The sequence below is a fragment of the Crassostrea angulata genome, chromosome 7 (assembly GCF_025612915.1).
Source record: "Crassostrea angulata isolate pt1a10 chromosome 7, ASM2561291v2, whole genome shotgun sequence".
NCBI classification, from domain to species: Eukaryota; Metazoa; Mollusca; class Bivalvia; order Ostreida; family Ostreidae; genus Magallana; species Magallana angulata.
This window is the reverse complement of record NC_069117.1, coordinates 37,571,127-37,598,441: the sequence shown is the minus strand read 5'-3', so window position 1 is coordinate 37,598,441 and position 27,315 is coordinate 37,571,127. Positions and strand designations below refer to the sequence as shown.

At 30.8% G+C, this 27,315-nt stretch overlaps 2 protein-coding genes and 1 long non-coding RNA gene across 4 annotated transcripts; 1 reads left to right on the top strand and 2 right to left on the bottom strand.

Annotated features, from left to right (window-relative positions):
• Positions 1-374: 374 nt before the first annotated feature.
• LOC128157063 (uncharacterized) lies at positions 375-4,501 on the bottom strand. Of its 2 annotated transcripts, XR_008239791.1 has the most exons (5): positions 4,183-4,501; positions 3,888-4,066; positions 3,349-3,418; positions 2,690-2,764; positions 375-2,214 (listed from the first exon to the last, which is right to left on the bottom strand). It is a non-coding gene; the product is annotated as an uncharacterized LOC128157063 (long non-coding RNA). The 2 variants fall into 2 exon arrangements; XR_008239790.1 differs by having other exon boundaries at positions 3,888-4,483.
• Positions 4,502-6,189: 1,688 nt separating this feature from the next.
• LOC128191519 (uncharacterized) lies at positions 6,190-7,534 on the top strand. The gene is made up of 3 exons (XM_052863622.1): positions 6,190-6,313; positions 6,519-6,759; positions 7,024-7,534. Exons 2-3 carry the CDS (start codon positions 6,717-6,719, stop codon positions 7,443-7,445), a joined length of 465 nt encoding a protein of 154 aa, XP_052719582.1. The 5' UTR covers positions 6,190-6,313; positions 6,519-6,716; the 3' UTR covers positions 7,446-7,534.
• Positions 7,535-17,014: 9,480 nt separating this feature from the next.
• On the bottom strand, positions 17,015-19,763 carry LOC128157137 (uncharacterized). Its single transcript, XM_052819546.1, has 4 exons — positions 19,602-19,763; positions 19,177-19,314; positions 17,262-17,496; positions 17,015-17,145 (listed from the first exon to the last, which is right to left on the bottom strand). Exons 1-4 carry the CDS (start codon positions 19,761-19,763, stop codon positions 17,078-17,080), a joined length of 603 nt encoding a protein of 200 aa, XP_052675506.1. The 3' UTR covers positions 17,015-17,077.
• Positions 19,764-27,315: the final 7,552 nt, after the last annotated feature.

The window sequence follows — 27,315 nt, the reverse complement described above, 5'->3', positions numbered from 1 at the left end:
AAAACTGTTAAAATACAATAACAATTGATTTCATGTTACATGTATTCAAATTTAAATGAATGTACAAATCAAACATTTTTTTTATCATATACATTTGTATTTTTGAGCAGAGTTTACAACATAAGTATATATTGTTAAGATGATATCTGAGAAGAACACAGCAAATAACAATCTTTAACTTAATAAATAACCTGTTTAATATTCATGGATTATTTGTTACAGTTATAAACTTCAAAATGTACATATAACCACCTGATATGAAAAAAAAATCCTGAAAAGCCTACATGTAACACTCATTTATAAGAAATACTTGTAATGAGCCTTTGCTTCAAATGGAGCAAAAAGCAAAGACCAAATTATTGCAGTTATTTTCATGAAATATGAAAAGCCATTGTTTACAAAGCTATGAAATAAAATATGCAATACAACCAAATTTCAACCTACAATGAATACATCGGAAAGAGAATTTTAATTTCAGAAAAAAAGATACAAAATCAGTGAATTGAAATATTCATTATTCAGTTACATACGAAAAAAAGACAGAGATGTGCAATTAATTTAAATTTAGAAAGTTATCATCATCAATTAATACATGTATCCCTATTAGCCAAATAACATCATCAATAATACATGTAGTGCTATTAGTCAAGTAAAATCATCAATTTATACATGTAGCAATAGTGGACAACTATTATCAATTAATACATGTATCACTTTTGGCCAAATAACAACATCAATTCATACATGTAGTGCTATTAGTCAAATAAAATCATTAATTTATACATGTAGCCAACTAAGACATCTATTTTCAATTCATACATTTAACACTGTTAGACAAATACATGTATTACCATCAATTTATACATGTAGCACTAATAACCAAACACCAACAATTCACACATGTAGCACTTATCTTTTAGTCAAATAAAATCATAAATTCATACATGTAGTGCTATTGAACAACCTTTATCATCATTCATACATGTTGCACTAAAAGCTAAATAACATTATTGATTCATACATATAGCACTGATAACCAAACAACATCAATTCATACATGAATCACTATTTGCCAAATAACATCATCAATTTAAACATGTAGCAATTTAAGACAACAATGATCATTAATTCATGTATGTACATGTTTCACTATTGGCCAAATAACATCATTAATTCATGTAGCGCTGTTAGCCAAATACATGTAACCTCATCAATTCATACATGTGGCGCTACTAGTCTAAGAACATCATCAATTCAAACGTATAGCACAATTAGCTAGCCAGGTAACACCATCAATTCACACTAGTGCTATAAGTCAACTTTTATCATCAAATCATTCATAAAGTTTACATCCTCAATTGATACACGTAGCGCTATTGGCCAAATAACAATCAATTCATTCCTGTAGCGCTATTAGTACAAAAACATTATCAATTCATATATGTGTAGTGCTAATAGAGGACTAACATCATCATTCGTACATGAAATGCTATTATAGAACAGACAACATCAATTCATATATTAATTATGTAATGTTTTTAGCAAACTTACATCATCAATTCCTTCTTGTAGCACTATTAGACAAATAAAATTATCAATTCACACATGTAGCACTATTAAATAACTAACATCATTAATTCATACATGTAGAGCTACTAGCCAACATTCATACATGTAGCACTTTTGGCCAAATAACATCATCAATTCATACAAGTGATGTTAGACAACTCTTATCATCAAATCATTAATGAAGTGCTATTATCTAGCTTACATCCTCAATTGATACATGTTCGTCTATTAATGGCCTAAAATAATCAATTTATACCTGTAGCGCTATTAGAAGACTTACGTCATCAACTCATACACATGTAGTGCTATTAGAGGACTAACATTATATAAATAGTGCCTGTTTGGGAGGGTAACAGTTGAAATTGACACCCCAAGGACACCATTGTCAACCGACGCGAAGCAGAGGTTGACAATGGTTTTCGAGTAGTATTTAACATGAAAATATAATAATATGAATTCATGCATGTATCACAATTCTCTTTGAATACTGAAGTTGATCAAGATTCATAGATGGCTGTGATTTTACAGGGGAGTACTTTCCATATGACAATAATTTCACAGCTTCATTTAAGATTTCATGCTCTGTTCTTTCATCTTTGGACTGATCAGACCCCACAGTTTTCTGAGATGACAGAAGATCAAAATCTGAAAATAAATATATACCGGTATATTCATTAAAATATATGTATTCAAAGTATTAGACTAAACTCAGCTGTTGGATACACACATATATGTACCACTATAATACACATGTAAAGCATTGACAGCTTTAATAACAACTATATGACATTTCAGAAAAAATTATGCATTGTAAAATTTACATATGATAATCATTTCAAGTGGCAGCCAATCTTTGAAGGACCTCGATCCCTAAGATGATCACAGTGACTTTTATCTACATTTAGCATTGTCCTTGTGCCTGAATCACATTTAAACTCATTGAACTGTAAAACTGAAATTCAACCATACAGTTCAAGAAACATATATACCACCCATGCGGCAATAATGAAAAGGGTCAAAAAATTCATATTTGGAATATCTATGATAATCTATGATAATAATGCCAAGTATGCGTCATTAATCATCTTGTACATCATGTAATATTTTTTCACTGTTATACCTCTTGGGTTAGAAAAAGATATATCAGCGTCCATTGCTTCAGAATCTGTAGTTCTCTCTAATAAACAGCATATTTCTACAAAAGAGTACATTTAATGTATATCAAATATACCGGTAATGTATATGAAGTCTATATATTAACAAAAATATAGCCAAATCTTATTTCTGATTTTCATACACAATATCTAATGTACATATACAAATATCAATTGGATATCCCAAATGTTGATTAGTTGAACTCTCAATAGACATATTGTAAAATAACTAAATATAAAGTGTAGATGATTAAAGATTTTTAACCATTAAAAGACACTGTTATTATCAGTTAATCTAATGTTGTCCAGCTAAATAAGTTTTTAGCATGAATACAAACTATAATGCTATCTTAATGGGACAAATACATTAACCATTTGAAATTCCCTTTGATTTTTAAGACATTTTTATGCATAAACCTGTTTTTCTCTTAAATACTTAAATGAAAGATCCAGGCCTGGCATGCCCCCCCCCCCCTAAATATCTTTGGACAACATTTGTTCTTACATGTAGTACTCCTCAACTCCTTTGTATTTATATTTTCTGTTTCATATGTAATGTACAACAAAGTTTTATGAGTTGAATACATCATAATAATTCAGTCAATCAATTGTGTAAAAAACACACCTTTCAACTCCTCCTTCAGATCTGTATTAATCTTGACACAGTTTTCTCTCAATGCGTTTTCTGCGAACACCTATTAATGGTAAAATTCCAAACATCTGATCATTCTGATGTGTCCATTATGCATTAATTTCCCCGTAAACGTTGGTTCATTTAACAGAGTTTTTGTTCATAATCAAAACAATAATTTATCAGTGACAACAGGTAAGGAAATTGAGATCAAGCATGGGTTTATAAAAGCACTAATTCATTCCTTGAATAATAAAAATAGGTTTTCAAATTTGTATGAGTATTTCAACAAGTAAATTTTAAGTTTAAAACACTATACCACTATAAAAACTGAACTGTATATCTTTTCCATAGATATCTAATCAAATTGGGAGGGGGGCAGTTTTAATCTGATATTGATGTGCATTTATTTTATGCATACATACATGTAGTTTGTCCTAGCAATATTTACTGGTACACATAAGAGTACTGTTATATAAATATTTTTGGTTTGTTAAGAATTATGTCATTGGGTAAAGGCAATTTTTTCTTACCAGATCAAGTTGGAAAATGTGTGCTCAGCTTCATCCATATCTCTCGGCTTTGAATGAATGCAATTCCACTCGCGATTATGCCAGATTGAGATTGTTTATGTAGTGAATGACAGCATGTTCTCCTTTTCCTTTTCCACTGAATTCCATATTCCTGCCTGTGTTTAGCACATGTACGCCCGCTGAAAATTGACAGCCTCAACCCATGCACACCAGCACGATGATTCTGGTATTTGTACAAAATCTGACTCAGATGTACATTTAAAAAATCTCAAGTGTGCTGAAGTGTTTTTCTTACAATCCTAAAGTATATTATCTGCTTTCTCTTTACAATTTTCACCAAAACTACATTTCAAACCATCCATTTTGTTGACATCTGGCTTTCTCCAATCATTCTTCTTTATCTTCTTTACACGAGAGTTCCACAAAGGGAGATAATTTAATTTGTAAAAATCCCGAATTTAAACACCGGAATATAAGCTTAATATTTATTTGCAACCAAATTCCCATTCAAATATATTTTTTTATGGACAATTCTATTGTTTGAACCAAGAAACTCTAAATTTAAAACGTTTCTTGAGGTTTTATATCCTACTAAGAGAAGTAGTGTGTTTTGGACATTACCTATCTTATTATAATATTTGATCATCTATAGCTTAAAATCAACGAATGAATTAAAAAATATGTGTACACCAAATCAAAGGTATTTGTATCAGATGTTATGTGAATCTGACTCCATGTATGATTAAACTCTATTTAATACTTAAATGACTCTATGAAATTAGCCTTATTCATGCATGAAATTTATTATGAATGATGAGCTAAAAATAGAAATGGTCTTATCTGGGGGATTTCAGTGGTGCAGATAAATTTAACCATGAAAATTTGATAAAATAGACAATATACTTTAGATATATCCAGATAAACTATGAAAATTAATCTACACCCTTCATTATAAAATTTTGATTTTGCATGGTTCTATCGTAGACTGCCTCTTAAGAAGATATTGAATTAGTTTAAATTGTTTTTTACATGTCATTTTGTCGAATAAATTGTAATTCTCTACATTACATTGTTTTGTAAACAACTATAAGACTCGAGCTTTGTTTACATAACTATCAATTCTTACCTCTGTATCTCGCTTGTAACTTGACATTAACTTTTAATATTTTGGTAAATCATTTAAAATGCACCAATAAACCATTTTATACATAAAAAATAAAAATAAAATTTTTGATCTCACATCGTGTCCAAGTCTCTTTAAAGGTGTATCTAGTCAATTGACCCCTTTGATTTACAATACTTTACAGATTTTTAAAAATCGAATTTTATCTTTATTATAGTTGATGAAAAAAAAATACGGAGAGAGAGAGAGAGAGAGAGAGAGAGAGAGAGAGAGAGAGAGAGAGTAAACGTATCCAAAAAATTCCGTTATTTAGTTAGTTTACTTGGTAAAATACACATATACTAGAACTAACAATGCTATCGTAGAAAAACCACTCCGAGGAATTAAGTAACATCCTCGTTATTGCTATCAAAAAAGTAAAACAGATACAAATAATGGAAAAGGGAAAGTTGGTGTCGTCTGCGGGTGGGACAGGAGTTGTTTGGACACTTTTAAAACAACCAATGTTCATTAGATAGTCTATCAACTCGAAATCAGTATTTTAAAAGTACATGTAACAGCATTATCGGTGTATCTATCATCCCACTTATATCCGCTCGGACGGTTTATAGTACAACACAGATATATAAAAGATGCCCAAAACCTCCTCATTTCCAACAAAGTTTGGGCCATGAAGCTTTTTGAAGTGACCGTGATTTTAGCTAGCCTGTTGGCGGTGGGTGAGCCACACGGGTACATGATAGATCCGCCCCAGCGATCCTCCATGTGGAGGGTTGACCCAAAGTTTCCCCATAATTACAACGACATGGAACTTTACTGTGGAGGACGAGAGGTAAAAATCACCCCTGCGGTATTTTCAGGCCAAGGTGCACATGTAATTTATTCTATAACAGGACTTTTATAAACGCAAAAGACCATGTCCGAAAAAACATCTTGAGGATTTATTAAAAAAAAAAACCACATTGATTTACACCCGAAGTCATTCAAGAAGTAGCTTAATTAAAAAAAATTGAATTCTTTGAGTGTTCATCCTCGTAATTTGTTCCATAGAATTTATCTACCAGATGGAGTGTCTTTAACTTTAGCTTTTACTTCCCAGCTACAACATGCACTGCTTTTATTCAACAATTGATGGTGTATTTACATTTCTACATGCATTTCAAAGCGGCTATGGAATGAACTAGATGGTAAATGCGGAACATGTGGAGATCCTTACGATGCAACAGTTCGAGAAAACGAGGCCGGAGGAATCTATGCTACAGGAACGATTGGTCGAACATACACACGTGGACAAATTATTAAGGTATGATACTAATATACTACATGCTTGATTTTTATGACTTGTAGTTTAAAGTGTTCTCTAATGATTGGATACTTAGATTGGTTTTTTTAGTTAATTATGTTTAAAACAACTGGGTCTGCCGTCAAAATGATAAACCAAAATAAATTCTCCATTATTTTCTATCTTGATTCGATGAACTTAAAAACCAATCAGTGATTTTATACAGGTTAAGATAGTATTAACAGCATTCCATCTGGGACACTTTCAATTCAAAATCTGTCCCCATAATAACCCTGCACTACCAGTCTCCAAAGATTGCCTGGACCAGCATCTACTCACTTTGGCGGGATCAGACGAAAACACCTACACACCTGATTACAGCTCGGACGGAGAGTACGAGATAGATCTCCAACTTCCGCCTGATATGGTGTGTTCACAGTGTATTCTTCAGTGGACCTATACCACGGGTAACGAAATTTAATACCCACGTATTCGTGCATTACACGAATACCAAAACCGAGTACTCTTCAGAAAATAATGCCTTTATGCTATAATAAAGTAACTAAAGGCTTGTCAGTTTGCGAGTATATTGAAAGAAAAAATAAATCGCTATTTATATGTAAAATGCATATATTTTGTTCGATTTCGCTTTAGTATTAACATTTGCTGAACTTTTCATATTGTGACTGTTCTTTAGATATCTTAAGAAAAATTAGATTGTGATTTTGTAGGTAACTCTCCAGGATATCTACCGGAAATGTTCGTCAACTGCGCCGATATCGCAATATCCCCCGAAGACAACAACATAATGGAACAAACAACTTTCACGTCATCAACAAGTGACCTAACAACAACAACAACAACAACAACAACAACGCAGGCTGGTATACTGTCCTGCTCCACTGGTATCCTAATGTGTGAAGGACAAAGCCCGGACGATGAACACTTTTGCACCGAGCACTGTCGAAAGTCCACAGCCTCCTGCACACCAATGCGGTGTAAATGTCAGTGTCGACCTATCGAGTGTAAAGCAATTGGTCCTTTCGAGGGTCAAACCGCCATGGATAAGAGTTGTCAAACAACTTGCACCCTGACTTCTGACCTCTGCAGAACGACAAACAGTGAAATTTGTTTTTGCAGTTCAACAGAGTAGTTTTCTTGACGATCACGTGCAATGTAGATTTTTTTTAAACATAGATATTGATGTAATTCGTTATCAAAATATTAGATCTATAAAATCAATTTTGCGAACAAGTACTTGTTACACTTATGAAGTCAACAGAAAATTTATTAATATATGATACGATAACAAAAGGTGATCTTTTTGTTATCGAATACCGAAAAGCAATTATTGATGTGTATGTTATATGCTACTAGAAGGAGGACAAATTGGCTTTAAGTTCATCCAGTTTTCATTAAATCTACTCAGTAAGACGCGTCTTTTCATTTTATTTCTATTAAAACAAATTCTAACCTAAAAAAAAATACAGAAAAGTAAAATTTCCCTATGATGTGAGTATATCTTGATAGAATCATTACAGGTGTACGATACATGTACAATGCCATTTCAAAATATAAACATTCATTAATATGGCACGTACATTAAATCTACATTTATTGTCTCCGAAATAAGTTTCCATACGACAAAAAAGGTATAAGCTTTAGAGAAAACACAATTTTGTTCTCGAATTCTTAAAACATCTTCACGCTAAAGTCCAGAAAATTACAAGTAATCAGGTAATGACCAATGCATTAGAAATACATGTGTATGTTGTCATTCGATAAGTAGAATAAAAAAAAGGGTTATGAAAAGACTATTATAAACGTCTTCAAACTGAAATGAAAGTCGTTAATTAACTGTGAAGTTAATGATGAAAAGGTGAAGTTTTCTGTTTTTAACAATCCCTGGCTATTGAATGGAAGAAAAGAATTTAGATCTCATGTACCCATGTGGCTCACATACCGCCAATAGGCTAGCTATTTTTAAAGAACCCCTCCCACTCCCACCCTCCAAGGAAAAAAACTGCAAACTGGTCTTAGGTATATAAGATTAAATAAGTTATTCTACAAACTCGTGATCAAAGTAAAATACGCGTCGCCATTACAGTTGATCGTGTATCTAACGAAGAGAGGTTACATTCTACTTTTGATTTTTGGCCGATTTAAACTTTAGATATTTTATACATCTTTTATGGTTTTAAAGATAGCAATAATGAAACTTACCATAGAAAACATTATACATGTATAGATTGCATTTTTTGTTGATATCTCTCTCTCTCTCTCTCTCTCTCTCTCTCTCTCTCTCTCTCTCTCTCTCTCTCTCTCTCTCAGTAGTGGTTTACAACGAGTAAACCTTTTTCTTTAGAAAAGTCATTAAAGATGATGGAACGTAACAAACATTGCATTATTAGGTGATATTACCAATAAGTAGTAGATATGCAGATGTATGCCTGTACAGTTTTTTAATGTTTGACTCAATGACTTGTGTGTGATACAATTGCATTATGTCTAAATAAGTTTCACCTTATTGCGTTTGTAGTTTATAACACTGAATTTTGCATTGCAGTAACGGTTACAATAGAAAATCGACATCTGTCGAAAAAAATTTTTTATCAAGAGAGAATTATCATGGACATCATTACGGAAGCCCTGGGAGGACATTGACTTACTTCTTAATTGTTATGAGCCCAGGAAGGACATTTTGACTTACTTCTTTATCAGTATTAATTTTTATTTATTTGTTACATTTTAGGTACAGTAGACGAATTTTTAAATTTAAACATATTTTATTGAATAAATAAAATTGATTGGACAACAGGCATAGCCTATGCATACCCTCTTCTTGTATAATAGGTCATGTTATATAAATTTTTAGAATTATATAGGACACTATACTTATATAACTATCATCATGTATTTAAATAATAACATATTACGTATATTATTTGTGAATTACAGAGCTATAATAATATATGAGGATATACATTATAATATAGTAATACAGTAGACGAATTATGTAGTTAGAATTAAGCTGCATTTACCAATAACAGTCCGGCTGTTATTGTCAAATTTTATCTTTATTGTATACATCATGTAAAATTTGTTCCAAGAGTTTTACAGGATGATAGGGGAACAAAAAATAAAAGTGTTAGTTGCTTGCAACCTCTTTTTTAATTCCATTCAAACGATTCTATGGCTGCATGGTGTTAAACGTTTTATGTATGGAAAAAGTACGTTCGACCAAAGAATAGAGGCGTGGTGTGGAGTTCTTAAGAAGCTTGGGATTCAATGGTGGATTAATTCATTTGAAGATATCGTGGATACTGAGATGTTCGACTTAGACAATTCAGTTGTGAAAGAGTGTCTGCAATTTTCTTCATGTACGTCTTGCAAACTGATTTGGAGAGAATAGCGAATCACAGGAATTATCATGGTCAAGACATCATCTACACATTCTAAAGTTTAACCTCAAAAGTACATCTCAAATGATAAAAAAAGATAATAATCTAAAAAAAAATGAAACGAAGTAAATAAAATATCAGGAAATTATATCAAAAATAAAAATAATTGTACTACACTTTGATGACGAATAGCAAAAGCTGTATTCAATTCGGAGCAAACAAATCAAATGAAATTGAGCTGTTTCATGCCAAAAATTATACATCTTGTCATAGCTCTCATAATGGCGTAAATTTGAATTAACCAAGCGATTTATCTTGATTTATTCATTGTTCTGTGATATTTATGAAAAAAATGTTATCAGATTCCTCTTTCTGAAAATAATAAAGAACTAATACAGTAATTTTCAAAATAAATTAAATGGATATTACATATATATCAATATATATCAAATTTATTTAAAGTCAATCAGGACTCAAGCTATATACTTCTTGTTTCTTGCTTGTACTTATTACTTACTTGTTGTTTTTTAATACTTACTAGTTATTTATTAATTCTTAATACTTACTACCTATTACTTAATACTTGCTTGTTAATTGTTAAATTTTATTTCTTAATTAATTGTTATTACTTATTATTTACTGGTTATTTATTAATTATTAATACTTATTTGTTTTACTTGTTGTTTTATAGTTATTTCTAATTTCATTTTAATTTTTCATCTCTACGACAATCAGCTCCAATATCATGATTAGAAATCCAAATATTTAATTAAGACTTACTTTGCCAGTTTACTATTAACTGATATAAGCATGTGTTTCAACTTGAACCTAAATACTCCTGGTATAGAAGGTCTTTATACCTAAACGTGTGATGACAGTCCAAGTTAATGAGTATTTCAATTTAATTTAATGGCTGTCTGAAAAGTTATAGATATAGGCATATGTATTTTGTATCTTAGAATAAAAATGTTTAAGTAATAATGCATGTATTATTGTGGTTTTTTATGTTTAGAATTTTCAAATACATCTCATTTGGATAACCAAAAAAAAGCATCTTTCCTGTACGAACCAACTAGTAAATGTATGCATAGTAAAAGTATAAATTTTTTGAAAGTACAGCCCATTACAGTTTTACCCAAAATTATGCTTGGAACGATTTTTTACTGGAGGTTGGCTTGGAGTCTAATATCTTTTTTAGTTAATTTACTATGCAAATTTGATATTTTAAATTTTTCTAAAGGGAGGGTAACTTATAATCTTAAACTGTCTTATGGATCTTCAACCTTCTAGATACATGCATGCAAAGTTTAAAAATAACGCTTAAAAAATATTCATGTATGATAACCCCTTTTCTTGGGTATAAAATGTTCTGGGTTGTTTTTTTATCTTTTGACTTTCTAATATTTTTTATCCTTGTTTAAGAACTTTTCAAAATATTCAAATGAATAACTGTTAGTCAGTGTAAATAATCATTCAAGATTTTGTAAAATAAATGCATATACAAGTAAATAAAATTATCATAATATATCATGAGCAGTTGGTTTTTTACATATCAGCTGATTTATAAGCTAGACAAGATCCTGAATGTAGAGCAGTTACTGCTTTTTTACCCTCAGAAAGTCAGCAAATTCAGATTTTTAACAATTTGAAAGAATAATATTAAGATGAATTTGTATTTAACAAAGTGTCCCAGAAAGAAGCCATCTATATATATAAACAAGTCAATACCAAAGACAATACTAGACTGTATTCACATATGTACGGCAATACCAATCCCGAGGTTAAAGTTTAATAAAAAAAATTGAATTTTACCCATTTAAATCTATGTACGCGTAGAGAATATTTTTTTGCCCTCAAAATGAGCAAAAATGAAGACCGGTGTAGTATAAAAAATATTTCAGTTCTCATACAAAATTTTACTGTATTTATTCTAAAATAAAGGTAAAGTTTGTTGGCACATGACAGTGACAGAATTACGGATTGAATTATCAAAACCATATATGTCCCCCTATAAAATTACTTCGATCTCGGGTGCATTTATAAAAAAAAATATTCTTTATATCAATAAAAAGCAATCTTCTTTGCTGGAATTAGTGTTGGTATCAGTGTCCATGTTGAGCGGTACACCACCGCCACGTGTTATTCATTGCTAGAAATTCAAATTTTTTTAATCAAATAATAGTTACATGTTTGTCATAAAAAAATAAGTCATAACAATTAAGAAATAAGTCAATATGTCCTTCCAGGGCTCATAACAATTAAGAAGTAAGTCAATGTCCTCCCAGGGCTTCCGTACATCATTGTTAGCATGTCCCCTTAAACCTGCAACTTAAACTGATCGATAGTCATAGAAGATTTTTGAAAATTCTAAACTTAGAATGGACATGTTTATTCAAATTTAAAATCAGCTACGAAATATCTTTCATTCCATACATAGTTATTTGTGTAAAAAAAAAAATAACCAGTAATAAGTTAAATTCAAATTGTTATTATAAAACTTTCTTTTCTTAAATTGTGAAAAGTTCTGGGGGTTAAAGGGTTAAACTGATTGATAGTCATATTAAGATATTTTGAAAATTCTAAACTCATAATGGACATCTATATTCAAATATTCTTTGGATATATAGATAAAGTAAAAAAAACAAAAAACAAAATAAGGATCTGTCTTTAACACCGTCTTTAACATTGCCATTTGATATGCAGTGTTTCTCAGAAACGACTCTGATAGAAAATAAGTTACATCATTTTTGATAAGCTTGTGTATCATCATTGTAAGTATGCCATTGATCGAATTATTCTACTTTTATAATGGTGATTGTTTTCCAAAAGAGGCACATTGCTAAATGTTCTCCATCCCTCTGTACACTTATAAATTACTGTGCTTTTACAGCGATAATGGTTTTCCAGTGTCAACCTGGGCCCCCTGTGTGTCCGTTGGGACGCAGTGTAAACGATGTCATTGTTCATGAAAACGGGTCTGACGGATAGTGCGTTATCATTGTGGATATTAAAAGAATTACTAATGTTCATTGCTATAAATGACTCTGCTATGATTCCAAATCATTTTTAATTCAAGGTAATTCGTCTTTCTTATTCATGTAGGTCAAACTTTATTCCGATCAACTCCTCGTGATTTTTTTTCTCATAAACACTTTTAAAAAATGCCAAACATAAAAAGAATCTGTATATTACGGAAGCCCTGGGAGGACATTGACTTACCTCTTAATTGTTATGACTTATTTTTTATGACAAACATGTAACTATTATTTGATAAGATTTTTTTAAATTTTTGATAATTGCAATGAATAACACGTGGCGGTGGCGTACCGCTCAACATGGACACCGACACCAACACTAGTTCTAGCAAAGAAGATTGGTTTTTATTGATATAAAGAATTTTTTTTTTAAAATGCACCCGAGATCGAAGTATTTATAGGGGGACATATATGGTTTTGATAATTCAATCCGTAGTTCTGTCACTGTCATGTACCAACAAACTTTACCTTTATTTTAGAATAAATACAGTAAAATTTTGTATGAGAACTGAAATATTTTCTATATTACACCGGCCTTTATTTTTGCTCATTTTGGGGGCAAAAAAATATTCTCTACGCGTACATAGATTTTAATGGGTGAGATTCAAAATTTTTTATTAAGCTTTAACCTCGGGATTGGTATTCCCGTACATATGTGAATAGAGTGTAGTATGGTCTTTGGTATTGACTTGTTTATAAATATAGGTGGCTTCTTTCTGGGGCACTTTGTTAAATACAAATTCATCTTAATATTATTCTTTCAAATTGTTAAAAATCTGAATTTGCTGACTAACTGCTCTACATTCAGGATCTTGTTTAGTTTATAAATCAGCTGATATGTAAAAAACCAATTGCTCATGATATGTCATGATAATTCTATTTACTTGTATATGCATTTATTTTACAAAATCTGGAATAATAATTTATACTGACTAACAGTTATTCATTTGAATATTTTGGAGAGTTCTTAAACAAGGACAAAAAATATTAAAAAGTCAAAAGATAAAAAAAAACAAGAACATTTTTTACCCAAGAAAGGGGTTATCATACATGAATATTTTTTATCGTTGTTTTCAAACTTTGTATGCATGTATCAAAAAGGTTGAAGGTCCAGAAGACAGTTTAAGATTATAAGTTACCCTCCCTTTTGGAAAATTTAAAATATCAAATTTGCATAGTAAATTAACTGAAAAAGACATTAGACTCCACGCCAACCTCCAGTATAAAATTGTTCCAAGCATAATTTTGGGTAAAATTGTAATGGGCTGTACTTTCAAAAATTATATACTTTTACTTGCATACATTTACTAGTTGGCATATACAGGAAAGATGCTTTTTTAAATCCAAATGAGATGTATTTGAAAATTGATTCTAAACATAAAAAACCACAATAATACATGCATTATTTTTTAAACATTTTTATTCTCAGATACAAAATACATATGCCAATATCTATAACTTTTCAGACAGCTATTCAGTTAAATTGAAATACTTATTAACTTGGACTGTCATCACACTTTTAGGTATAAAGACCTTCTTAACCAGGGATATCTAGGTTCAGGTTGAAACACATGCTTATATAGTTAACTGGCAAAACAAGTCTTAATTAAATATTTTGGTTTCTAATCCTAATATTGGAGCTGATTGTCGTAGAGATGAAAAATTAAAATAAAATTAAAAATAACTAGAAAATAACAAAATAAACAAAAATGAATTAAGAATTAAAAAAATAACCAGTAAATAATAAGTATTAACAATTAAGAAATAAAAATGAAAAATTAACAAGCAAGTATTAAGTAATAGGTAGTAAGCATGAAGAATTAATAAATAACCAGTAAGTATTAAAAAACAACAAGTAAGTAATAAGTACAAGCAAGAAACAAAAAGTATATAGATTGACTTTAAATAAATTTGATATAACATCCATTTAATTTATTTTGACAATTACTGTATTGGTTCTTTATTATTTTCAGAAAGAGGAATCTGATAACATTTTTTTCATAAATATCACAGAACAATGAATAAATCAAGAAGTATCGCTTGGTTAATTTAAATATTGCGCCACTATGAGAGCTATGACAAGATGTATAATTTTTGGCATGAAACAGCTCAATTTAATCTGATTTGTTTGCTCCGAATTGAATACAGCTTTTGCTATTCATCATCAAAGTGTAGTACAATTATTTTTGTTTTTAATATAATTTCCTTATATTTTAATTACTTCATTTCATTTTTTGAGATTAGTATCTTTTTTTTATCATTTGATATGTACTCTTGAGGTTAAACTTTAGAATGTGTAGATGATGTCTTGACCCTGATAATTCCTGTGATTCGCTATTCTATCCAAATCAGTTTGCAAGACGTCTATGAAGAAAATTGCAGACACTACTTGATTGTCTGAGTCGAACATCCCAGTATCCACGATATCTTCAAATAAATTAATCCACCAAATGAATCCCAAGCTTCTTAAGAACTCCTCACCACGCCTCTATTCTTTGGTCGAACGTACTTTTTCCATACATAAAACGTTTAACACCATGCAGCCATAGAATCATTTGAATGGAATTGAAAAAAGAGGTTGTAAGCAACTAACACTTTTATTTTCCGTTCCCCTATCAACCCGTAAAACTCTTGGAACAAATTTTACATGATGTATACAATAACGATAAAATTTGACAATAACAGCCGGACAATGTTGCTTAATTCTAACCACATAATTCGTCTACTTTATTACTATATTACAATGTAGATCCTCATATATTATTATAGCTCTGTAATTCACAAATAATATACGTAATATGTTATTATTCAAATACATGATTATAGTTATATAAGTATAGTGTCCTATATAATTATAAAAATTTATGTAACATGACCTATTATACAAGAAGAGGGTATATATAGGCTATGCCTGTTGTCCAATCAAATATGTTTAAATTCAAAATTCGTCTACTGTACCTAAAAAGTAAAAAATAAATAAAAATTAATACTGATTAAGAAGTAAGTCAATATGTCCTTCCTGGGCTCATAACAATTAAGAAGTAAGTCAATGTCGTGTATTATTTTATCCTGACCCGAGTTATCTCCCGCTTCACATGTTTCTGTCGTACATTTAACAGGTTCAGTCCAATCGACCAAATGGGATATAATAGCCTGATTTGGATATAATATCCCAAATGGGATAACACATCGATAACAAATTGAAGTGTAAAAAAAGAAGAAATTCTGTATTTTGCTAAATATCCGCATTAGAATAGATGCAATGTAAGAACTTTTCCTGTAACCGTTCTATTGCAGAGATTGATCCAAAACTTCTTGGGGATCAGTCTTATAAACTTTAGGATTATAGGAAAACTTGTTAACCAAATTAAACGTTGTTGCAATTAATAAACATTAATGCGGATTTATATGAAAAACTACCGAATAAAAAATTCATTTTTTGCACTTTTTGAATTTATATTCCATTTGGGAAATTATATCCTACAACCATTTGCTGTGAAAAAGTTGAATCTTGGTCATTTGAGCTTTTTGGTTAATTTTTGGAATAAACAAGTCAGCTCAAGAAATGTTTGCATTTTGGTCCACATATGTACAAGATGACCGGACAACCCCCTTCAAGATATTTTTAAAATAAAATAAGATAGATCGACCCATCATCCGAAAGCAAACCTACCGGGAGTAACCATTAGTTTTAAAAATATTTAAAAGAACTTTACATTTTAGAGCATGAAATTAAAACTTAAGTAGTTGTTATAGTTGGTTAAGAAATAACAAAAAGTAAGTATTCTCGTAACCTGTCATTTACACGTTTAACTTGAGCCTTTCTGCTTTAATTGAATCATGTTCTGAAGGAGGGTCGATCGTATAAAAAAAGTTCAAGGAACAAGATATCACAGATTAGAAGACAGATGAAATGGTTCTCTAAATATCCCTATTTAATAATTCTGGTATTCATGAAATAGCGCATTAAAACGTGGAATTGCGGATAAATTAAAATTAAATATATGTGTAGAAAGGATGTACATTTTTCGATACGCATACTGGATTCTAGCTGTTGCACTTTCGGTTTTGGATGTGAAAGTGAACAGCAAACCCAATAATATCTAGTGATTGCGCTCTACTATCTGTCCCCGTCGTCACCAACTTTTCTCAAGTTAATTACAAGGCATCCGGTATTTTAAGGTTTTGAGTTGAGAACTGAGTAGGATGATTTGAAAATTTTGGTGACGATTGGGCTAGAATGATATCTTAAAAAAAAGATTTTTTGAATTTACAACTATTTTATTGCAGAATTGAGTTCACAGTGAGATTGTTTTGTTAAGCAAACACTGGTCCCGCAGATGGTCCCGTTATGGCGGAGAAATAGCGATATCAGCGCAGTTTATGAACATTTCTGGTGGAAACCCCGGTGAATTACCTAAATAAACAAAAATAAAACAGTATTAGTTCAGGTCTGCTGAGAGAAATCTGTTAATTAATAAATCAATCAATCGTTATCAAGGAATTTGCCTAAACATTCATACTAGTTTACACCTGTAATATAGTGCCACTGAAGAACACACTGCGTACACTCCATGTTTCGGGGGAGTTGAAGGTCTATATAGTATACCCCTGACTTGGTGGGGTAGAAGAAGTATTGGTTGGTTCCCGCCAGAGTCAGTCGATTTTGATCTAGGCAGGCCTGCGAAACGCGCCGTGTGGGGTTGTTGTGGGGACAGATTTTAAACTGGAAGTAACCTTTATGGTATGCCGTTAATACTATCTTCACCTGTTCAAAATACAATAAAGGATCATGTGTACCTTTTTACAATCCAAAGTTACGTTTACATATTTATGTATATAATTGATCAACTTATCTAAAATATTATCATCTGTAACTTTATGCAATATTAGAGTCATTGCAATATCAATGTGAAGTAGTTAAGGTCTTCCGTTTCCAACGGAAGACCTTATAGTTTTCGTACGATTTCTTCTTATTATTATTTTTTCCACAAATTTTGTGCACGCGATTTCTCGAAAACTATTCGATCGATTTCAATCATTTTTTCACAGAAGATGGGACTTGATGTAATCTTCATACATTTTTGAGATTTTTTCTGTCGTCACTTCCGGTACCGATTTATCGGCCATTTTGCACATTTTCACGACCTATTTTGTGCAGAGCTGATCTCAGAAACTATCAGAGATATGACTATGAAATTTTCAGGATAGGTAGTCTATAGTTTGAAGTTGTGCACTATTATGTTGTTTTACGCCAGTGGTGCCATTTCTTGGAGCTCGCCTGGGCTCGAAAATTGAGTACGAATTTTCATTCAAAATTTTCATACGTTTTCATCTGTATCTTTTTATCAGTTGGTAGTTTGTTAAGACATATATAACAAAAGTAGTAGATAATTAAGCGTTCTTTCCAACAAAATCAAGAAAAAGGGGCTGGCCTCTTAAATTAGGGGCCAAGACACTCGTAAACTCTATTACAAATAACTTAAAAACGATCAAAATTTTGTAATGCAAGATAGAAGCAAAGTTGTTGATTGTAGCAATATTTATCAGGTAAAATCATTTTCACACCCATTTATGACGTAATTAGGGATTTTAAGGGACCAAAGTACTTAAACTTTGATGCAATATATCTTGAGAATGAGACATATTTTGTTAGGCAATGTAGAAAAGAAAATGTTTGCATTGATGATTCTAATCGATTCCACTAATCAAAACTCTAAAGTCTGTCCCCATTAAGGATCTAGAGGGCTGGCCCCTAAAATATTCAATCATTTGTATCTCAAAAATGAACAACAATTTTAGATGGGTGTAAAAACAAAAAAATGTTAGTATTCGTGAGACCTTTCGATTGAACTCAAGAAAAAGGGACTGGCCCCTTAAATGAGGGGCCAAGACACTCGTAAACTGTATTACAGATAACTTGAAAACAATCAAGATTTCAAATATCTTTGGTACCTAGCCTTTTTACAAAATTGATACCAGCGAGATTTTAGTCACTGTAAGTGATTGAGACACAAACTTTTATAAATGATAGACAATCGATTGAAGATATATTTAACGGGTTTTCTTTTGTCAACCGTCACTTCCGGTTCTCACCAGAAGAGTTCAAACAATTTATTTTTTTCACAAGTTTAACTGATTATCTTTGGTGTTTCATCTTCCATGATTAACAGTGGTGTACACTAAACAAATGAATAAAAAAACCTAGTTTTTATTTTCATAAACCTCTTTTGTTCGTCCGTTTTCGGTCTCGAGACAAAAACCTAGATTCACCAAGATCGCAGATTTGGCAGAGAATATCGATATTTCATCGTATCATATGAAAACAAAATCGGGCGGAAGACCTAATCGTTACTCGTAACGAGATCTAGTTGAACTAAACTTTTTTTTATCGAAAGAAAAAAATGAAAAAACTATTTTTCATTATTTTTTTTAAATCTTGGCCTACCTTTATAATATCTCCTCGTTTATATCTTTTACCGATTGCTCCTGTAGCATATATACCTCCAGCCTCGTTTTCACGAACTGGTGCATCGTAAGGATCACTGCATGTTCCACATTTACCACCGAGTTCATTCCATTGTTTCTTCAGAATGAAATAAATTGAACAGTGTAAGTTGAAAAATTGTATATTGAACGTCTGTTTTCGAATTTTAGAATATTGTTATGAAAAATGTTTTACAGTCTTTATGAAAATGATAAAATAAAAAGTTTATCATATGTACTGCGTTGCCACAATTTATACTTGCATTATGATTCTTCAGTTCAATAACGATTTCATGACGATTATCATGAGTCATAAATCGGATCACTTTTAAGATACTAAAAGAGAAAATCATCTGCTCAAAAGTCAACGTAGATATAATTGTTTACCTCTCGTCCTCCGCAGAAGAGTTCCATGTCGTTGTAATTTGGAGTAAACCCTTGATACACCCTCCACATGGAAGATCGCTGTGGTGGATCTATCATGTACCCGTGTGGCTCACCCACCACCAACAGGCTAGCTAAAATCGTGATCAAAGTAAAATACGCCATTACAGTTGATCGGGTATTTGACGAAGAGAGGTTACATTCTCCTTCTTTTATATTGTTTGCATGACGTCAATATTTTTTATGAAGACAGCGGATCTAGGATATAGGAAATTTAGATAGAGAGATAAAATTGAGTTAATGTACTTTTAATCTGAATCAATTTTATCTTTACGTCATAATCATATAGTTTTGTTCCACGCCAAAAGTCGAACAGGAGACCCATGGATTGAAATCAGCAATCAGTGAAGTGTGTCCGATTCCTAAAGTGGATAAACATTTATTGTATGATTTTTTTAACCAGAAAATTAAACAGCGTTTAACGTACTCAGAACTTTAAGGTTTTACAAGTCGTCCGGAAAATACATTCTTTGCAGTGTGAACAAGCCAAAATCATATTCAAAAGCTCCAGAAATAATATTTAAAGCTTTTAAAGAAAAAGTCGCACTGCGTTGTAAAGTATTTGGGTCGCATAGTTTCGGAGCTGATATTTTACATATGTTGTAGATAGGCCGAGAAAAACGTGTCTCAAAATCTTCACCACTATTATTAAAAGAGAAATGACATTTTCCTCCAAAGATTATCATTCATACACTACATTTCTGTAAATTACATCTTATTGCATATTGGAAACATTGAGCGCTGATCCTCTTTCTTACTCCATTGTTAAAATACCCTTAAAGTTTACAATTGATTAAGAAACTTGTTTCTCAACAAAGTATAAAATGATGGAATGCAGCAATAATTTTGCCCACAAGTATTTATGATATAAATTTTATGCCTATAAAGTTCATCATAGTTCTTTTCTATTTTCATTCACTCATTTCAAATATTATGTTTGTTTTTTGTTTGTTTGGTTTTTTTTTTGGGGGGGGGGTGTTTGCACGTGTTTAGTTTTCTGTGTTTTATTTGAGGTATAGCTTTACAGAGGTAAAAACTTTTCCAAGAAAGCAAGAAAGACAATGTCATTTCGATCAACCCGCCTCGAATACGTCCTACAATTGGTTTTCAATTGGATAATTAAATTGCATGTTTGTGCTTGAGAATGAGTTCATATACAGTATTTTGATTAATTTTGTTGTTTAAAAACATTAATTAATAGTGCCTTAATTTAGCGTTAGTCCGTTCGGATTTTAACGTATCCCATAAGAATCTTTCAAAATGACGTCATTCCGACGTCGAAAACAATTTAGCGATTTATTCTTCTTTCCACAGATTGTTACGTGTTCCTTTAATTTCTCTTTGCAGTTGTGCATTTACCCAAGTAATAAATAACCGATCAAAGCGATAAAAAAAAAATAATGCTATATTCAATTAAGTTATTTCTAAAGTCGTTTCAAAGTCGTTAGGTATCTCATTCACAATACCGTAGTATTTAGTTTTACGTCGTATAGACGTTGCATGCCTGCTTAGATGTAGTTTTATAAATGGCATTGTTCATATAAATGAGTCTGACATTTTGTTGCCATCATTGTTGATATTAATCTGTGCATTCATAAATTACTCCCGAATTTAAATCCTCAACCAAAAAAATTTAAGAAAGAGTTATCTTTGTTACTGCAAGAGGAACCGACGCATCCACGAAATAACATCCCCGCGAATGAGCAAAAAGGTCAGAGTCCACGAAAATTGGCCCCCACAAATTTAAATAGTTCAATAGTAAAGGGTTTTTCCAGAAGGTGGTTGGGTTTCTCTTTGGGTGCGGTGTTAAGTATGCCTCTGTTTGTAGTGGATATAACATTGGTTGATATTCATCATCTTTAAGTTCTCTTATAAATAATCAATTTAAAAAAAAAATGAATTCAAGCCATCACTCACATCAAATGGTCATTAAAGTCAAATTCTTGGTCATCTCCAACCTATCAAAAAGAACCATTAGTCAATTTTAGTTCTGTGTAAAATATTTTTCTTTTTTTTTTCTAGTTTTAAAAATATTATGTGTCAAATTTTGTGTCTCCTTTCTTTGTTGTATAATAAACCTATTTTTCTAATACCACTTATTCTAAGGTACAGGAATCATTGTGTAGATTCTTTAAGAAAGCATAAGATTATTTGTAAGACTTGTGTGATGCTAGATACATAACCATTGAAAAAATGCCATAATGGGCATTATTTTTCATTGTTATCTAACGCGACTAGTTACAAATAGCAATTCTTCTAGACTGACTTTTGGTAACTAAACAACCATTTTTGTTATCCCTCGATTTTGTGAACTATATATAGCCATGATCATTTAATGACCTTCTAACAGGACAAATAGCAATTCTTCTAGATTTATCTTTAAAAAAAAAACCAATTTTTTTATCCCTCGATTTTGTGAACTATACCTAGGCTAGCCATGATCATTGAGCGCTCTTGCCTTAATGGGACACGTTAGGGTTGTCTCTCGTAGGGCACTATACACTCAAGTTTTTCATGGTACTTTTCTGGAGCAGATTATTGGGAATTTAATGTGGATAAGAGAACATAATACTCATTTCATTTCTAAAAAAAAACCCAACCTTTTATGAAATGGTACTTTTTAAACTATAAAGTATATTTTTCAAATTTCTGCTAATAATCATAAAAATTGTAGTATCTAATCGGTGGTTTTACAGATCAAAACTAGATGCTGTTCAAAACCAGTTGCACTACGCTGTTGGACAAAATTGTAGAAAAAAACAAGTAAAACTTGTAGTTTTTTCTATTGTATTGAAAAGAAAAGCACTGAACACATTTGATATTATAATGTAATATGTTAAGTTTAATTCTGTTTCTGTATAATGGAATTGTCTATGACCGTAAATAGGTCAGCCCAAATTTTCCAAAAGTGCTGCAAACCTGCAGCTGGATGTAAAAAAAAACCAAAAACGAAGTCTCGCATATGTAATAAAAGAAATAAAGAATAAATAAGAACACAAAAATGCATGTAAGTATAATTGACATAGAATCAATGCGATTATCTGCAAGGCGGAGAAGATCCAGATCAAGATCCAAAGACAAGATCCAGTGGTCCAATTACACCGACAAAGCAAATTACAAGTATCATGAAATCAGTCTTTAGTAAATGAAATGTATAAACCTTTAACACTGTTCACGTCATTAAATCTGTATGTCCCTCAAGCATATACGTGTATCACGTTCGATCAAATTGCCTTAATCGATAAGATAAGGATGTTAATAACTAATATTAACTGTTCCCAGTGTCTTTATCTGTGATAACACTACGTATCGATTTTGTACTGTATAGTCCAATAAATTCAAAAGACGTATTGTTGGGGCGCCAGCTACTTTATATTTTAATTTTTAATCGTACAATTGCTGAAAAATATATAAATATAAGTAAAAGGAATTATTCTTTGAATATTATGAGGTAATATTTCCAAATATAAATATAAGTAAAAGGAATTATTCTTTGAATATTATGAGGTAATATTTCCAAATATAAATATAAGTAAAAGGAATTATTCTTTGAATATTATGAGGTAATATTTTCAAAATTATCACCTCATAATACTTAAAGAATGATTTCTTATTCCTTAATTATGCATGATTATTTCATGCAAAACATTGCACATTACAAAAGGTAGGGAAAAAAAGTTTAGTACCTAGACTAATAATTTTAAATATTAATACGATATACCACCATCTTCTGATTTCTAAGATTTTTTTTATACAGCTCCTAACAAAAAAACGAACTACAATATAATCGCTTTTATGGATGCAGTAAAAACCATTGCAGAAATTTTTGTCATATATGTAACTTGATTTTTTTTCTGCTATTGTTTCTACCTTAAACCGCTTTTATAAAACTTTAAAGAAAATATCTATTGTGTTTATGACATATAACCTTGTAATCAGTGTAGCATAAAATATTTTTAAACGAAATTATGGAACTTATTTATGATATTTTATATAGATTTAGATTACAAGGTCACTTGATGAAAAGGGATGATATTTCCTTGAATTTTGTATTTATGAGTATTTCATACAAATGAAACGGTAGAAATGAACTTGTGAGCTGGTTTAAAACAGAAAAGAAATACATTTAATTAACAGGGTGCTTACATAGTCATTTAATCAACTGGAAAAATCCAGGTTTTTTATCATACATCTGTAAATGTTCGTCGGTGTTCTTCGCAAATAAAGGAGTAAATATTTTACGGGGATTAAAATGTAGTAAATGCGATGTTTTGTCCCCTTGTCCCAGCTGTGTATAGCAAAAACGTTAAATATAGTACGCTTTCGATATTAATACCCATTATATCTATATACTCACAAAAACACCTGTTTCTTATTATCTTGTACAGCAGAAAATTAAAATAAATGGATGTACACATTCAAATATTAACTGCGTAGTAAAATTTGACATTCTAAATCGGCATCTATAATTAAATTTGGGTCTATTCTGGTTGTTTGCTCTGTGAACTATCGAGATGATATCTGTGTAATTTAATTGCCTAAGTAGTTATCAGGGTGTATTGACCACATAGTTCATTCATGCGTAAAAAGAAAATATGGAATACATGTATATACATGTAGTAGTGGGCGTTTTTTGAACTTTGTTGTTGAACTTTGATATCTTGAACACTGATATCTCGAATACTATGGATATGTCGAAGTGATTTGTAAATCCAAACTACTAATTTTTTAAGTATTTTACTCTCGGTATCTCGAATACTTGGATATCTCGAAGTTTTAAACAGTCCCATTTAGTTCGAGATAACGAATTTTGACTTTTCTTTGTTTTTTCTTTCGACTTCTCTACAATTCTTTTTAACATACAATTAAGCAACACAGTTATTTGAGTCCAGGGGTTTAATTTTGTTGAAATGTTATATGTATGAACAAAAAATGAATAATGCAAGACATTTTGTAATTTAGGAAAACTGCCTTTCAAATACAAAAGATGTAATTTTTTCATAGTTATATGCAACAGAAAAACCTGTATAATATTTTGAAACATATAATTTATCATTACATAGCAAATATATATATATATATATATATATATATATATATATATATATATATGTATATATATATATATATATATATATATATATATATATATATATATATATATATAATCACCAGATGGTTTTTAAAATTGTAATCTGTTTGTTGGTGTTTCATACTATATTTACATATACATGCACATTAAAGTTATACAGAATTTTTATTGCATCTTTATGAGAAACATTATACTACTTAAGGGCAAATCGACTTTAAATTCATTGAAATTTTATACTGGTGATATGAGTAATATAAATACAGGTACCTAATGGATACGCCTGTAAGTGTATAGGTACGGCTTTACATGTATTCACTATCAACTATCTTAGTTTCATGTCAATCATGTCATGCCAGGTTTTGATTTTTTGTTTTGAGCCTGAAATGCAATCAAGGTCAAAAACGATTCTGGTACTTTGTAGCGGAATTTATGAACATTGAGTAAACTCCTGAGTCTTTTATTCCTGATGGTTGATTTTTCTTATTGTAATATTTACCTATTTTTAATTTCAAATTTAAATGCTTTAACAGGATATACAGGATGTCCTTGTATAAATTTTGATTTTGTAACCATCCATACATAAGTAATTCTTTGTGTGCTATTATGTTGTATTTTAACATGCATTAAAATCTTATTAAAATCAAATCCAGCACTGCATTATGGATATCGTTACAGAACTACAGTGCTACAATTAGTGATATAACTATGCAAACATCCTTAAGTAGTGTAGAATGATTCTAAATTGTTTAAACTGTTATACCTCGGCCACTTGTACCCAAGAGGGGTTCAAATTTCAACATAGAAATGTATAGGGAAAATGTTTAAAATTCTTCTTCAGCGGAACTACAATGCTACAATTTGTGAGATTACTATGCAAGCATCTCCAGATTGTGTAGATTGTACTAGTAAATTGTTCAAACCACGGCCTCTTAGCTAATACTTAGGGGCCCAAGAGGGGTTCAAAGTTCAACATAGAAATATATATCGGAATGATGCTTTAAAATCTTTTCGGGACGAAAAGTTATACTACGTATGCTATTGTAAACTGTACAAACCATGACCCCAACGCCAATACTTGGGCACCAAGAGGGGTTGAAAGTTCAACATAAAAATATAAAAAGGGAATATGACTTTTAAAAAAATTTCTACTCAAGAACTAATCCTACATTTAGTGTTATAACTTATTAATTGTTAAATTTACCCCAAGGCCAATACTGGGGCCTCTGATGGGGTTCAAAGTTCGATGTAAAAACATATAGGGAAAATGTAAAAATATCTTCTTCACTTGGCTATTGTTTGAACATCTTTTCCTGAAGAAACGCAATGCTACGTTATTTTACTACGTAAACTTTATCGAATGTTCATATCCTCTTACAAGGTCACAATGACCTACAGTCACATTTCCTAATTATTTATAGGTCATTTTCCAAGTTTCATTTCTTTGATAAGTTGATATATTTTTCTTGTGATAATAAGAATTGTCAGTTGATGCATCTTAAAGGGACTTGGACACGATTTGAGATCAAAATATTAATTTTATTTTTTATGTATAAAATAGTTTATTGGTGCATTTTAAACTGATTGACCAAAAATTTTAAATGTTAACGTCAAGTTACAAGCGAGATACAGAGGTAAGAATTGATAGCTATGTAAACAAAGCTCGAGTCTTATAGTTGTTTACAAAAAATGTAATGTAGAGAATTACCATTTTTTAGACAAAATGACATGTAAAAAAATAATTTAAACTAATTCAATACCTTCTTAAAAACTATTATCAACCAAAGAAAGCTACATTAGATTGAAATACAAGAATACAACGATGATGTAAAAAATGACGATATTCGAGCTTTGTTTACAAAACAAAGAATTATAAACTCTGTATCTTGCTTATAACATGATATTTGAGTTTCAAATTTTGACATAGCATTATAAACTTCTATATTTATCCGTATAAACATTGAAAATGGAAAAATAAAATTTGAAAATTTTAAGTCAAATCGTCTCCAAGTCCCTTTAATTCCTAGGATATGATGTCCAAAAAAGTAGGCGTCATTTTTAGGGTTTTTATATTAATTGTTTTATGTGTTGTTAAATCTTGGAAAATAAGATCCGTTTAATGAGGTTAATAACATTCAAGAAAATTCTATATTTAAAAAATAAGAAAGAGGTGCAAATACTTTAGCTCATGTAAGCGATAAGGCCTATGGACCTTTTGTTCATTCGTTTTTATATATTATGATAATAATAAGTTTCTAATATTATCTATTTAGAATCATAATGCAATAAGACGCATGACGTTTTAAACGTTTTCAATTGTATTTCAAATACTTGCAGACCGCTTGCATGTATTTATGATGAATATGATAAATAAACGTTGTAGAAATCTTTTCGAACTATCTTTATGATGGTCCAGATAGTTGTGTATTTTTGATATCAGGAACGTATCAATTTCTAATTACCCGACTTATCAGGCATTCCGCTTCAGATCCTACATCTAATTAAGATGAGTATCACATCTGTAATGGCCAAATGAAGCTAAGGCGGTGAATAATATATAAAGCAGCA

Coding starts and splice junctions, on each gene's coding strand:
- LOC128191519 (XM_052863622.1), top strand. CDS start 6,717: ATGGTGTGTTCACAGTGTATTCTTCAGTGGACCTATACCACGG. Junction 6,760..7,023: donor TCAGTGGACCTATACCACGG/GTAACGAAATTT, acceptor GTGATTTTGTAG/GTAACTCTCCAGGATATCTA.
- LOC128157137 (XM_052819546.1), bottom strand. CDS start 19,763: ATGGCGTATTTTACTTTGATCACGATTTTAGCTAGCCTGTTGGTGGTG. Junction 19,315..19,601: donor TCTTCTGCGGAGGACGAGAG/GTAAACAATTAT, acceptor TTCATTCTGAAG/AAACAATGGAATGAACTCGG. Junction 17,146..17,261: donor TCAGTGGCACTATATTACAG/GTGTAAACTAGT, acceptor TTGTTTATTTAG/GTAATTCACCGGGGTTTCCA.